Source organism: Malania oleifera, chromosome 1 (genome assembly GCF_029873635.1).
Source record: "Malania oleifera isolate guangnan ecotype guangnan chromosome 1, ASM2987363v1, whole genome shotgun sequence".
In the NCBI taxonomy this organism is placed as follows: Eukaryota; Viridiplantae; Streptophyta; class Magnoliopsida; order Santalales; family Ximeniaceae; genus Malania; species Malania oleifera.
The window spans coordinates 11,195,972-11,210,099 of record NC_080417.1 but is presented as its reverse complement, the minus strand read 5'-3'; the positions used below and the strand labels follow the sequence as shown (position 1 = coordinate 11,210,099).

At 34.2% G+C, this 14,128-nt stretch overlaps 1 protein-coding gene across 2 annotated transcripts; it reads right to left on the bottom strand.

The window, feature by feature from the left end:
- Positions 1–1,243: 1,243 nt before the first annotated feature.
- On the bottom strand, positions 1,244–11,563 carry LOC131152589 (uncharacterized). Of its 2 annotated transcripts, XR_009136062.1 has the most exons (4): positions 11,322–11,503; positions 9,692–10,984; positions 4,769–4,821; positions 1,244–4,596 (listed from the first exon to the last, which is right to left on the bottom strand). XR_009136062.1 is itself a non-coding variant. In XM_058104344.1 (2 exons), the coding sequence occupies exon 2, from the start codon at positions 10,822–10,824 to the stop codon at positions 9,736–9,738; it is 1,089 nt and encodes a 362-aa protein (XP_057960327.1). In that variant the 5' UTR covers positions 10,825–10,984; positions 11,322–11,563; the 3' UTR covers positions 9,379–9,735. The 2 variants fall into 2 exon arrangements, 1 of the variants encoding a protein (XP_057960327.1); XM_058104344.1 differs by lacking the exons at positions 1,244–4,596; positions 4,769–4,821 and having other exon boundaries at positions 9,379–10,984; positions 11,322–11,563.
- Positions 11,564–14,128: the final 2,565 nt, after the last annotated feature.

Below are 14,128 nucleotides of genomic sequence, written 5' to 3'. Positions count from 1 at the left end.
CCCACCTCTTAATGTTGCGTGAAGGGGGACGTCAAACAGCTGGCTGCTGGCTTTGATGGGATGTGAAAATTTGAATGCGTCCGAGTTAATCAAGGGAAATCACTTTATTTTTATCTTTCGTAATGAAAAATGAAAACTAAGATGGTGATGGACGAATGACCCAATTTCAATTTCAATCAAATACTCGATCGAAGTCAATAAGATGACAAATGTAATCAAAATTACATAACGAAACCAAAAAATAAAAATAATTCCTCATTTCATCCATCATAAAACTATACATTCTAATGATAAAATTTCAAAATCGACATTTCTTACCTATTCGGTGTTATGAATTTATAAATTTTTTACACTCATTGTTTTATAATTGCAACATATATATATATATATATATATATATATATATATATATATATATATATATATGGATTACCAAATCTTCATATTATAATCTTTATATTATGATTGCTCTATTGTTCAACGAATATGAAACTAGTAAATATTATTTCTATTGCCAAAAGCCCTGATTAAAATTTGGAAAACATTAAAAGAAAATGAATGAATAAAGTGCAGGGAAAGCTACTCTATTAGTGTGACTGAAAAAGGAAAAAACACATATAATAAATTAATAAATTTTCATCTTGCATGCGGATGACTTTGTATTTTCTCAATTTCCATTGTTATTAATTTTAATAAATAATTCAAATAAACCTTTTCATCCTACATTTGGAAGAACAAAATTGATAAATTTATATAGATTTAGTTAAATATGGTATAAAATCATATTGAATTTCTTTCTAATCTATGCAAATCTAAATTCATGCTCTGAAATTTATACTCTCCGCAAAATGAACCTCAATGACCACTAATCCAAATCCATGCTCTAAAATCTGTACTCCCAAAACGATCCTTAATGAACAGTGATTGAAGCTGCTTCCATTTATGAAAATCCTTTCTAACTGTGGAGGTACATGGTATATGCTTGGGGGCACAGTGCCCCTAAAGCTCACAATGCTAGCCAAGCCACCAAGGTTGACGCCGCCTTCACAATTCAGGATGCCAACTAGCTAAGCATCCAAGAAAGGTTTTCTAGCTGCAAAAAGCCTCCCCATCACACAGATTTTGACCATATATTCTAAATACCATGTCACAACACCAACACAGCTTTAATATATAAAAATGAACCAATAATGCGTTCACCATAGCAAAATATTCAACTAAAGCCAGAAATCCCAATATAAGAAAACCATTGATCATCTAACATATCAATGTTTCACATATAAAAGCATATAGTGCAGTCACTTTCCACAAGATTTAACTCAATAATGCAAATTGTTTAATTTGGTATCAACCTGCGGTCCCTTCCATCAGGGGCTCTGCTATTCCAAGCATTTGGAGTCTAGTCTTGTCAGCCACATGAGCCAAAGATAGTTTACTGGGATGGAACAGGGCAGTTAAACCGTCAGTTTTCTTTCATCATCAACACATGATGGCCAGAGATGCCCATGTATAGAAGGCAGCAACAAGCCTTCATTTTTAAGTTTTATGCTATTAGCAGCAGTTACTTCCCAGAAAGAAGAAATTAACGTGTCATATTGTAGAAAAGGAAGTCCATTTGTCGGTGCAGTGCAAAGAAACAAGTCCAACATTATCTGCAAGCAGAATTTGAAACAGCCAATCTGTGCAGAAGAAGCTAGCTATTGTAGTTCCAATTTTCAAGCACTAGGGCATGCATGAAAATACAAGAAATAATGATCGCCTGGTGACCATTAAGGTGCTATCCCATATTTCCATGCATTTTTATTGGGGAAGAAACTGAGAAGAAAAAAGAGGAAGAAGAAGATGAAGCAGCAGCGAGGGTGGAAGCAAGGGCATTGAAAGAGGAGCTCAACTTGACATACTTCTCCCACCTTCCAGGGACTTGGCAAAAGCATCATAACCTATCTATAACACTTACTTCAGGAAACATCAAGCAAACAGTGAGTGGGCATGCGTAACAAAGCTAGCAACCCAAAGCATAGGAAGACTCCCAACCCAAACCTGAACAAACCAGAAACCCCATTCCTACTCCATGCTTCTCTCTCTCTCTAAGCAGTGCCAGGACCACATACTAGGATGGAGTTTCTCCACTTGCACAAACTAGAAGTTACTTGCATCCTTGAGACACGACAGCAGTGAAAGTAGCTTGAAATTATTGAAGTGGGCTAATTAATCAATCTTGCAGAAGTTATTGCTTCCGTTGCACGCACCCCCACAAGAGAAGATATATTGGGTATCTCGTACAAGAATTGAGACAATACCTTGTGATGCTCTCTCACTTGGAAGACGCACAGAAAAATAAGCTTGCATGGATGCATGTCTCAGCTCTTGCTTTCTGCCTGCTTTATAACATTTTCAAAAGTGTGGGTGGGTGGGTGTATACGTACATACATACATATAAGCACATACATACATATAAGTGTGTGTACTAGTAAATATTTCATGCCTGTCACACATGATTGAAAGTGAATAATTTTAACTAATATATTTGGATAATTCTAATATAGTTTAGAAGTTGTTTAAAACAAATTGATAAATTATTGCAAGTTTAGAAGTTAATATATGGATAACAAAAGTAATTTATAAGCGTTTATATTTTCCTTGCAATTATAAAGTATGGACATATGGAACATTAATATTAAACATCAAAAAAACATGAACTTGACAAATCATAAATATATAAGATATAAGATACAAGATACAACAAGGAAATGTAAATTAAAATCAGATAATATTATGTTTAAATGTATTACATATGACATATTAAATTTATATATATATTTTATATTTATATAAGATTATATATATAAAAATATAATAAATAATTTTTTTTTATTTTGTAAAATTCCCAATACATATCTTTTTCTGTTAAAAAAGTCAGTAATTTATTCTTCAAAAATTGAAGTTGCAAATTTTTTGGGGGATAATTATGATGTTTTATGAAAAATAAAATAAAGTCACATTGCAAATCAAAAAGTGCAATGTTTCCCCTACTTGGGAAGTGTTAGAAAAGTGTCAAATATGAAAACTACTTTTAAAAACCATACCCTTTTATAAAATATTGGATGCATGTCAAAGAAGTGCTGCAAAAAATTATCATTGTTACAGATACAACATGAATATGATGGCCTTATAATGGTTATGATGTCACATAACTTTATAATAACTAAAATATGATATCATATCAGATAGTTCTAATCAATATGAAAAAAGTTAAATAAAGTTAGAATTAGACTATTTTATGACAATATGTGTAAATATAATAGATTATTAGAATAGGAATGCAGGTACAATGTTTTATAATACCTGTGCGAACATAATAAGTTGCAGTGATAGGTATGTGTAACATATTTTTAAAAAGCCAGTGTATTGTTGTCTAAAAGGATTTTTTTTTTTAACAAAACATGTCAAGCACTTGTTTTTTGACAAAAAAATTGAATGGATAAGATGAATTATATATCTTTTTTTATTTTGTGCCTGCAACTTTGATAGTTTGATAATGTTTAATTTACACAGTAAATTGGTATAGGAGGACCAATGAACAAAATTTAATACTTTTAGTAAAATTTTACATGTATTAGTAGCTCAATATTTGTATAAATTGGGGTTCATTAGCTAAAATATTTTGGAGCTACTAGTTTTTGTTTACTAATCTGTTAATTATTGAGTTTATCTTACTTTTAAATAAATATCACTTTGTTATTTAGAAGGATATTTCTAGGTTTATAGCGTACGCGTGCGTGCGTGCATGCGCAGACACATAAGTGAAACAAAGAACTAGACAATACTCTATCTAGAAAACATTCTGGATGGGATTCTGTCACCAAGAATCGTGAAGATTTCCTATGATATTTGTCCAGGGTCCATTTTTGCTTGCCAGATAAAATATGATGCAAATATCACATTTTACGTTGAAGTTGGAAGCAGTTTGATTTCATGGCCATTTCAACTTCTGTATATCATTTTTTACAATCCAGGGGAAGGAAATGATTTCCATGTTTAGAGCCAGTATTGACTCAATAACAATAAGGCATTTCAAATAAGATCATTACAACTTCATGTCACACTTTTTACAATCCAAAGGAAAGAAATTACACCCATGTTTAGATTCAGCATCAAAGACAAAATAATAAGATAAACTCAAAAAACTCAATAGAGGATGCACAACCAGTATACTAGCACAGACTGAAAAGCATAGTGTTAGGGAGTGACAATGTAATGGGGAAAAGGGGGAGAGAGATATTGTTATAATTGTATTCTCTAGACATTTAGAATGAATATATGATTATTTGTGTTAACGTTTGCATGGTTATTTTCTTAGATTTGAATAATACAAGTAGTCCTTTTCATTATGGTGTTTTGTTGCCTTGGATTGTGATATACCTGATTGTTGTAGTCCTATTCTGTGTATGTGAATATATTGCTCGTGGGATATCATATTGTTCCTTGTTTCTCTTGAGTATTGAGACTGACCTGGTGCTCATGCTTGCAGGCTTAAACGTGTGAGATTTGGCTGACTTGTCGGGAGAGAGCTCTCAACGAGTGCCGCATATGTAGCTGCACATAACCAAACATATGTAGCTGATATGGAAATATATTAATCCCAAAAAAATAAATAAACAAACAAAAGGAGTAAAGCTAGCAGTGTAAGAAAACTAGAAAGGTTAACCCAAACAGACCAAGGTCATGTAAACTCAACAACTTATATCCTATTTAAGTCAAAACTTACATATGCAGTAGCGCTGAAAAGCCTTCAGGCTGGTGATGTTAAAACTCCATATCCTACAGGCACAACTAGAGTCTTTAAATATTCTTTTATTGTTCCTCTGATTTGCACAACAATATCACAGAAAAAGAAAATTTCTACAATAAATGCTGCTCTGCATAACATGCTTTCCATATCATAATCTCACATATTCACTTGAAGAACAAGGCATTGCTCACAATGGGTTTATGCATTTTGAGTGCTTATTTTTATTAAATAGCCATTTCATTCATGATTTAAGAGTTTCAATGTTATTCCTTCAATCTCTCAATAAAAGACTCATTCAAGGTAAAGTGGGAATGACCAGAACGGCAATTGTGGTAACTCAGGATATCAGCAAACGTTTATTAGAACAAAAAAAGTTTAGAAGGCAATGAGGATTTTTGTTACTAAAGTTGCCTTTCAATAAGATATCATTGAGGAGGATAAATAGTTAAATAGGTAGATTTCTTTAACCATAAATCTTCCATGCTCCGACAGCTCCCATGCCAATCCCTGAAAAAAGGAACATTGTTCTTTTTTTTTTTCTTTTTTTTTTTCCCTTTTTTTTTCTGGGACAGGAATGCAAGAAGAAACATTAGTTGAATTGAAGACATGAACGAACATTTACAGCTCAATATAAAACCTGGCAAGTACATGAAAAGCAACTATGAGAGTATGAGCAAATACCTGATGCTAGTTTACAAGGGAGGCCACATGCATGAAGATGTGTTTGCTTCTGGAAAGAAATTTGAACGAAAACTGATTCTGTAAGTGTTTTAAAGCCAATATTTCACCTATTGTACCTTTGTATGTTCTACCTCTTCCAATAATAACTGTTCTTTTCTATGGAGTGGATAATTTTAATGAAAGTACAGCACCAAGTTACATAATTTCTACATAGTAACTCTATCTTGTCAACACAGTTAAAAATTTAAGGTAAGCAACAATAAAGTCGAGAGTAATAAGCTAAGCTATAGTGACAAATAAAATTTAATACTAGATGGGGATCACATTTGTGTGATTGTGTATTTTCCACAGGCATAGGCGTAATTGAGGATTGTATTTACTGGATTTAGTTATGTGATTTTCAGCATTTAGGCGTTTGCTGCCTATGTAAAATTCATGTTTTTCAGGATTCGATATTATTTCATAAAATGTGTTTCCTTATTCAGTTTCAGGAGAAAATTCTATGTAAGGCTTGATGCTCAATCATGGGATTTAGCCTGCAATACTCAGAATTTGAACCTAATTGAGTTTCCCCTTTTCTTTTAATCTTTCTTTTAATTATTATTTGTTCTCTTTATTATTCCTTAATTTTCTGGACACTTTCTTTTGTTCCAATTGGTCCTGCATCAACCATATGAGATAATGTAAAATTATTGAGTCAATGAATGGATTGAAACAGAGACTCCAGTATCAATCACATGGGGCAGGATCAAATCCAATGTCCTTTGACAACTTCCTTAAATACGCTACAAAACAAGCCAAACGAACTACAACTCTCCCATTTAACAACCAGACAGGCTTTTTTCATTGTTTTCAAGGCCTATTCTAATGATATAGGCTGGAAGATAAATGTGAAGATGCTGTAGAAACACTACGTAAACAGTAGCACACCCCACAAAAACTTAAAGGCCCCATTGTCTTTTTTATAGCGTCCAAAAGCAAAAACCCATCATCCTGAATAGGGCACAGAAAATGGCAGCCACCACAAAAATGATGGTAAGATCTTCAAAGTAAAATTTCATGTAAAAAATAATGTTAATCCCGTACTGTCATTTCTGTATAATTACACTAAAACTTTAATGGCCCTGCACTTAAACAACTCCATATTATAACATTATCATATGTTGCATAAAACACAAAATCAGGGTCGCTCTAGTTCTAGAGAGCTCTGAAATGCACCAATATTATCATTTTTCAACCCTCAAAATAACACTTATCAAATTACAACAAAAATTCCAGTTGCACCCACTTATTTAAAGGATCATTTCAACAATCAATCAAAAAACTGCAATATGTTAGGTTGCATTTGCTTCGCTTGAACAGAATGAAAATGAAAAGAATATTCATTCCATTCTAGCTTTTAATCCTTTAAATGTTGAAACGAACTTGACTCATAGTAAATTTTCCAAAATGTCCCCAACAAAACATATGATTTCAATCATTTGAAGGACTCACATCCACTCAATTAATGTGCCCCAGCGGCCAATCTGTATGTAGTTAATGAATTGGTGTTTTCCAGCCAGTTTGCTGACATAGTGTGCCAGTGATTTGGAAATATTTTTAATGTTAAAATGCAAACATTCCTTGGCTATGGTTGTGCTATGATGATCATGATGGCAGCAATATAAGATGGCGGTCGGCAGCAGTAGTCATATGTGTTCCCATGGCAGTTGCAACAAAATGATGGTGGAGTCGATCAATGGCAGTAGTGGTGTAGCTACAAGGATGGCAGCGGCAAGGGTGATGCACAAGTGTCGCAGGATTAGCACCAGCAGAGTGGTTATGAATCTTATGATTATGTCAACAGCAGCAGTGTGGCTATGGTGATGACGGCGATGGGCATGACAATGGTGGTGCTTGAAGATGGTGTACATATGGAGGCAAAGCTTGGGATGGTTACATGCAAGATGATATAATGGTTTCTGCAATGAGTCCTGGGAGCAAATCCACATGCCTTTTCTCTTTCTTTTTTTTTTTTTCTTTTTTTTTTTTTTTTTTTTTTTTTTTTCTCATTTTTTAAAGTGCCCATAGAAATGCCGCCCAATAAGAATAGCAATACATTCAGGCAGATGAAATCCACATGCCCAATTGGGAATGGCTATTCCATTTCATTCTCAAACCCATTTAAGCACACATAGTGTAGCCTTAGAATGGAAAAAAACTGAGAGCTGAAATGGAAGCTGAATACATAGTTCAACAAACCTTAAGTTGTATAGTTCAAAAAATAACAAACCTTGTGCTCATGCTGATTTGGTTATATTAATTAAGAAATGAGTATCAGCCCATTTTGATTCACAAAGTAGGTGAATATATATCAACATTTGTCTTTTGTAGCATTGAGTCATGGACGTGCAAATCTCCAAGGCCAAAAAATATCACCCTTGCCTTATCTGCCTAAAGTGTCCAGAAATCTCACACCCATGTGGCAGCAAGACTACACCAAGTTCAATCCAATCCCACACATAAGTCCAGGACACCCCTCGAGGATGCCAAGAGATCGCCCTTGAGCACTCAGGGTGCTAACTTAGTACCCAATAGGATAATGGGGGTTGATAGGCTGCTAACTTAGTGTTCTCACAAAAGTAAAGTCTCCAAAGCATTCTCGTTCACATATGACTAATCCCCATGGATCTTATCATGCATCTTAAGTTCGAGAACACCACCATAAGCACTATCTGGATCCACCACAATGTCACAAAGACATACTAAAACCATCTCCATGACATCTCCTTAGTCAAATCCATGTTAACCAAGTTCCCTCCAAGTCAGAATCATACATCAAAACCATGTGTCATGATCGCAAGATTCTTAAGACTTTGAACATCGCATTAAAATTTCAGCACCAATAAAAACAATCCTATCTCAAATTATTATTAATTGTTTGGAATGATCTGCTTTGGAACATCTCATGGGATTCAAGAAATTTCAAAAATACTACCCACTTTCAAGTCTCATTTAATAGGAATCTTAAAAAGACAACCAAGATTTTGACTCTTGATAATCAACATATTTATATTTTTCTCAATATCAAGAAAAGAAGATCAACTTTTATTCATAAAATAAAGGCATCCAAATTGCAAATGACTTTAATACAATCGTCTCAAGTAAGCAGGCCCATCATATTTCATAACAAATCATTTAGGCACCTTTACAAAATACAAAAATGTAATACCTAGTGCACAAGGCTCCTAAATAATAACAGGAGTATGGCAAGAGCAAGATCTACGCAGTCTTTATTGACATTTTGGAGATGCTATTTCTTTGAATTGAACCTGTGACTCTTAGGTTTGGGGTCACTGTGTGAGTGTAATACCCTGATCTTTGGACCAAGACTCGCCCTCAACCTCACAAAATAAGAAGTATAAAAAAAAAAAAAAAAAAATGAGCACTTGGGGAAGTGAATGGTTGGACAGCGGCTTAGTATTATGTCAAATTCCATACATCTAAGTCTAGGAATGTCTTCATAGTACACTAAAAAATCCACACAAAAAAGAAAAAAAAGAAAAAACAGAAATAAGGAAAACAAAACAAGGAGAGTGAATTAATGAATAACACCTTTATTTTCATGGAGGACCCTTTTATGGTGAATATATAATTCTTAAAAAAATGATTTCTGTTTTCGAATAGTTGAAAAAAAAATGAAATAATTTCACTAACATACTATGCACAAACACCGCTTATTGGTCCAGTGAATTAATTCAATACTGATGACTGCCATATAATACTTGCAATACGTGTGTGCGCGCGCACGCGCATGTCTAGGAGAGACATTAGAAAAAAAAAAAAAAGAGGTTGGCGGGGAAATAAAAAAAAAAATAGTTGAAAGACATCATGTCAACAAAAACAGCTCATTAAGCTCCAAATATACAGTAAAGGTGCAAATCCAAAGATAAGCTTTATTGAAAAATGCTAAGGAAATTAACAAACTATACGTATAGTTTAAGAAGACAACTCAGCTATCTATTATAACCAGATTTTTACAAGTTAAGAGGTGCACTGCCTCAAATAATTAATGCTAAGATTTATTTACATCCTATTCATCTCTACCCAAAATTTTCCATAGCATTGACTACTTTCCTAATTCTGCAGCGCATATAAAAACTGTGAGGTCAATGTCAATGTTAGATTTTAAAATCATAATGATGTTGCATTATTTATAAAAAATAAAAATAAAAAAACCTGGATCAAGTTCTCATCCAGACCATCTGCTACTACGTTTCAGTTTATTTTTCTGATGCACGCAAAGAAATCTTCTCAAGTTGTGATGGCCAATCCTCTCCCAGCAACACCGGATTCAACTCCATTGCAACCCGGAAGTCTAACATGGACGCATAAACAGACCCAGTTGGTTTTTGTACATAACTTGCTGGCCCCATTCCACTCAAACGGGGAATGACCTGATCACCAACTTGGTTTAAGTTTTTGTTTCCAGCTCTCGAACTGGCTGATTCCAAACAGGGCTTTATCAGCCTCTTCAGGAAAACATTCAGGCTATGGTTCAATATGTTAATGCAATCCGCCGAGATCTTGCAACCCTCCATCTCCAACTTCTGCTCTAATCTGTACCTTAAAGAAGTGGAATCAGGTAGCTCACCACAGCTATGACAAGTGTCCAGAGTAGATGCTGCTCCATTAATGAGTGATTTTCGTTTCACTTTTAAGTTCATAGGAATGCCAAGAGGAGCTCTAACAGGGCTTCTACTACGAATGCTTGGGCTTTCAGCAATCTGCTCAACTTCTTCCCCATCTTCCACTGAGATAATTTCACGTGGAGGCCTGCTGCTGACAGAAAGAAGCTCAGTAGCACTTTGTTGTTCTTGAACTTTAGGGACTGAATCTTCACATGCAACACTATGTATCTTGCCATGAGGCCCAAGAGGACTCGGTCGATCCCGGAACTTACGATCGCGAATATTTGGAGTTCTTCCTTTTCGCGGTGACTGGGGAAACACGTCTCTACAGAGTGACTGAAGACAGCTTCTTTGATACCCATTTGCGATTTTAGAATTGAAGGAATCTTCTACTTTGCTCTCTTTTGGTGGGGGAGTCTTAGATAAGCGAGAATTTTTTATAATTGATCTAATAAGGCAATTATGAAGGTAGAGATTTTCTCTCCCTATTGTGCCAATGCAGCGCTTATCAAACTCAGATTTGCTCATCTTAAGACTCAAAAATGCATTCAAGAGATCAAAGTATTTATCCGCATTATGGCGCCCAAGCTTCATTTCAATCTCAGCTTTTATCAGGAAAGTATTAATTCGAGGGGAATGCCGATCCCCCGACATTTTGATTCCCGAATTCTTCACAATCATCGAAATCAAATTCTCAACCACACCCAAGAAATCCCACGGGAAATATCCCACTTCAAAGTCCAAATACTCAAAACCCTAATTCCTAAATAACTGTCAGCAACTAAAATATCAGTCAAAAGGGTCAACGACGGCCGCCAAAATAAGCTTGGATTATTTAATTCTGAAACGAAAAAAGAAACAAAATCCACAAAGTAATTGAGTTCAAAACAGCACTTCCGAAGTTCATTCTTCTAAACGATCATTCAGCTCTTCCAAACAAACACCGAAATTCACGCAGAACAATGACACACCAGTTTCACTTCAACTCGATTCCAAGAAAAATAAACAAGAAAACAGAAACACCACCAAGAAAAAAACAAACTTTAGATTCAGAAGTAAAATCCCAGTTCACCTAAACCCTTTTCTTGGAATTTGATCAGGAAACAAAAACTCAAGAAAGAAAGAACTACCAGCACGGACTCAAACAAGGGAACCAAATTAAAGAAACCAGATCCAACCTGATCCGAAGAACCCCGCAATTAAATTTGACTTCAGCTTCCTAGTTCCTTAATCCCTGAGAATTCCAGTTGATCATTTCTTGATAAGCTCATTCGATTCCCGGAACAGAGAGAGAGAGAGAGAGAGAACAGAGAAATTAGGGCAATCGAAGGTTCTGAGTCCGTGAGGGGTCAAACGCACGTGCGTTTTGCCAAGTGTGCGCTCGCTGCTCAGCATCAGAAACACACTCGAACTCTCACACGCCGGATCTCTCGCGGCACTGCCCACCAATTTGTATGTTTCCCCATAAGGGCAAAAAGGGAAAGTCAAAATGGGTCGACATACCCGTTGGAATTTGGAATGGATGTCAACGGGTCGGGTTTACCCACATCACTGCCTATGTCAATCAATCACCCATTCACAGGCATTAACCTATTAAATTACCCACAGAAAGCACCTGCCGTTATGGCTTTTGGGTCGGGGTCCCAATGCAAGGTGCTAACGGGTAACGACCTTAGTATTTTAGGACATTGGTTCTAGATTATAAACAAATTTAAAATTTAAATTTCATGTTTTAAAAAATAAAAATAAAAAAATCGAAATGAATTTATTTTAAGACCTTATGTCATGCTTATCTGTTTTCGCAATATTTATTGTTACAAGCAAATTAATATTCTGCAAGTTTTTAGTATAAATCTGATTTTCATGACCTCATGTTTTGAAACAAAGCATTGCTTATGTGGCTTCATATAATATTTATTATGACCAGTAGAATTAATGAGTTGTGTGCGCATGATTATATCATTCAATTTTTTAGAGCAAATCAAATATTCACGAGTTCATGTTTTGATATAAAATTAGGTTTGTTCAATACTGAAAAAAAAAAAAATTGAAAAAATGAATGTCAATATAAGTTTCTTTAGTCTAATATTAAATGTCGATGTCCTTCAAAACACATTTTTAGTAATATCGAGTAATAAATGTCGTCAAAAGAACTTCAGCCTTGAGCTTAGTGCACGGTTGTCTCGTGCTCGACTTTTGGGGGAGATCAAGATTCAATTTAATAACAAATTTTTTTTTTATAGATTCATTAATTTAATGAGTCAAAACTTAGTGATGCTAATAGTCATTTTTTTTTTGGCAACGTTAGGAGACAATTCATATTCCACGTCATCATAAGCATCTTAGTTTCATTAGGAATTAAACACATTAATGCACCCCCACTATTTTTAGAGTCATAAATTGCAGTCATTATAGAGGCTTTCTCACTTTCTTCAAATCATTTTTGTCATGCCTAGGTAATTGAATATAAGTATTAATGACCGTTTTTCATCAATGTTGGTGTTGAGAATTTTACTTTTAAGTTTGTGATACATTAAAAAATTTGAGTGAATGACGGATGCTTATGTATATTGTTAGACCAAAGACCTAACGATTTAACCTTTGTAATTGTATTATTGTTCACCCATACATATCAACTCCACCATTAACAGTTGGAGGAATGATTGTTTGACAAGACTAATAAGGATCATCTAAGATGGGCATATGGATTCAAATAGGATTGAAACATGAAAAATAGAATTGGACTTGAGTGGTCATGCATGTGTGGTTCAAACTCATAAGTGATGGAGAGATTATTGAGAATTCCACTTGTATCATGTGCGTTTGCCTCACATTGAAAAATTAAATGGATGATGGGTACTTATATGCATGGTTAGATCCAAAACCTAAAGGTTTAAACTTTTGGGTCAATTTGATGCTTACTAAAGTATATCAAGCTTGCCATGAGAATTTTTCAGTCCTAACAATATCGTAAAGTTGAGGTGTAAAGTTAATTCTCATGCTAATAGTGAGGGGATCAAGTATGACTGAGGCTAATAAGGATCATTTGAGCTAGTTGGGTATAAAGTTAATTTTCCCAACATGCTAACAATGAGAGGACTAAGTATGATAGAGGCTAATAAGGATTATCTAAATTGGTTAGATATATTTGACTAGATTAGGATGTGTTCAAGGGAAACATTTTCAGTTGTCCATAGATGTGTTCCTAAAAATATAGGCATGAGAAAAATAAGCAATTGATCCTACCAATACTAGTAAAATTTTATTTATGAATTTATCTCGCATTGAAAAATTTAATTAATGATAAGTGTATATCTAAATTGTTGAACTCAAGGTTTATACCAAACTCACCCTTGAAGGTGTAGTGCTAACAGTTGGCTCTTAATCACCCCAATTCCTTTCTTTTTTTGGTTGCAACAATTGCATTATGATGGCTCCAACATTTTGCTTTTTAGCATAATTAATGTTATTGATTGGTAAAAGCCAACTAATCAGATATACTTAATTTTTAGGGACTTATATATATATATATATATATAAACTAGATAAGATGGGTACGACTTATATGAGATATGTTTAGTTGATTTCTTTTGATATATGTTTTTTTTTCTTTTATTTGGTTTGATGCGTGTGATGTTTTATTGGTTAGTAGGTCCTTATTTTGATTTGTTTGAATTTGTAGTCCTGTTTTGGTTGCATGTTGGTGTTGTTTTTGGGAGACCTTTAAGTTTTTTCTATATGTTATCTCTCATTGCTTATCTTGTAATCACGGTATTCCTCTATCAAAAGTGAGGGTATATTAATAAATAAATGGAGGTGTCGTCTTTCTTTAAAAAAAGAAAGAAAAAGAGTTGTATATATATATACACACACATAACAATTTTACTCATACCTTGAAAAAATGGGAAAAATGATAATTTTTTAAAATAAAGATGCTTATATGTTTTAACAATATAAATGGTGTGCTTTGTGAGTAGGGCTGCAA

Bases quoted from the DNA above. Each gene is read 5' to 3' on its own strand.
- LOC131152589 (XM_058104344.1), bottom strand. From the start codon at position 10,824: ATGATTGTGAAGAATTCGGGAATCAAAATGTCGGGGGATCGGCATTCC.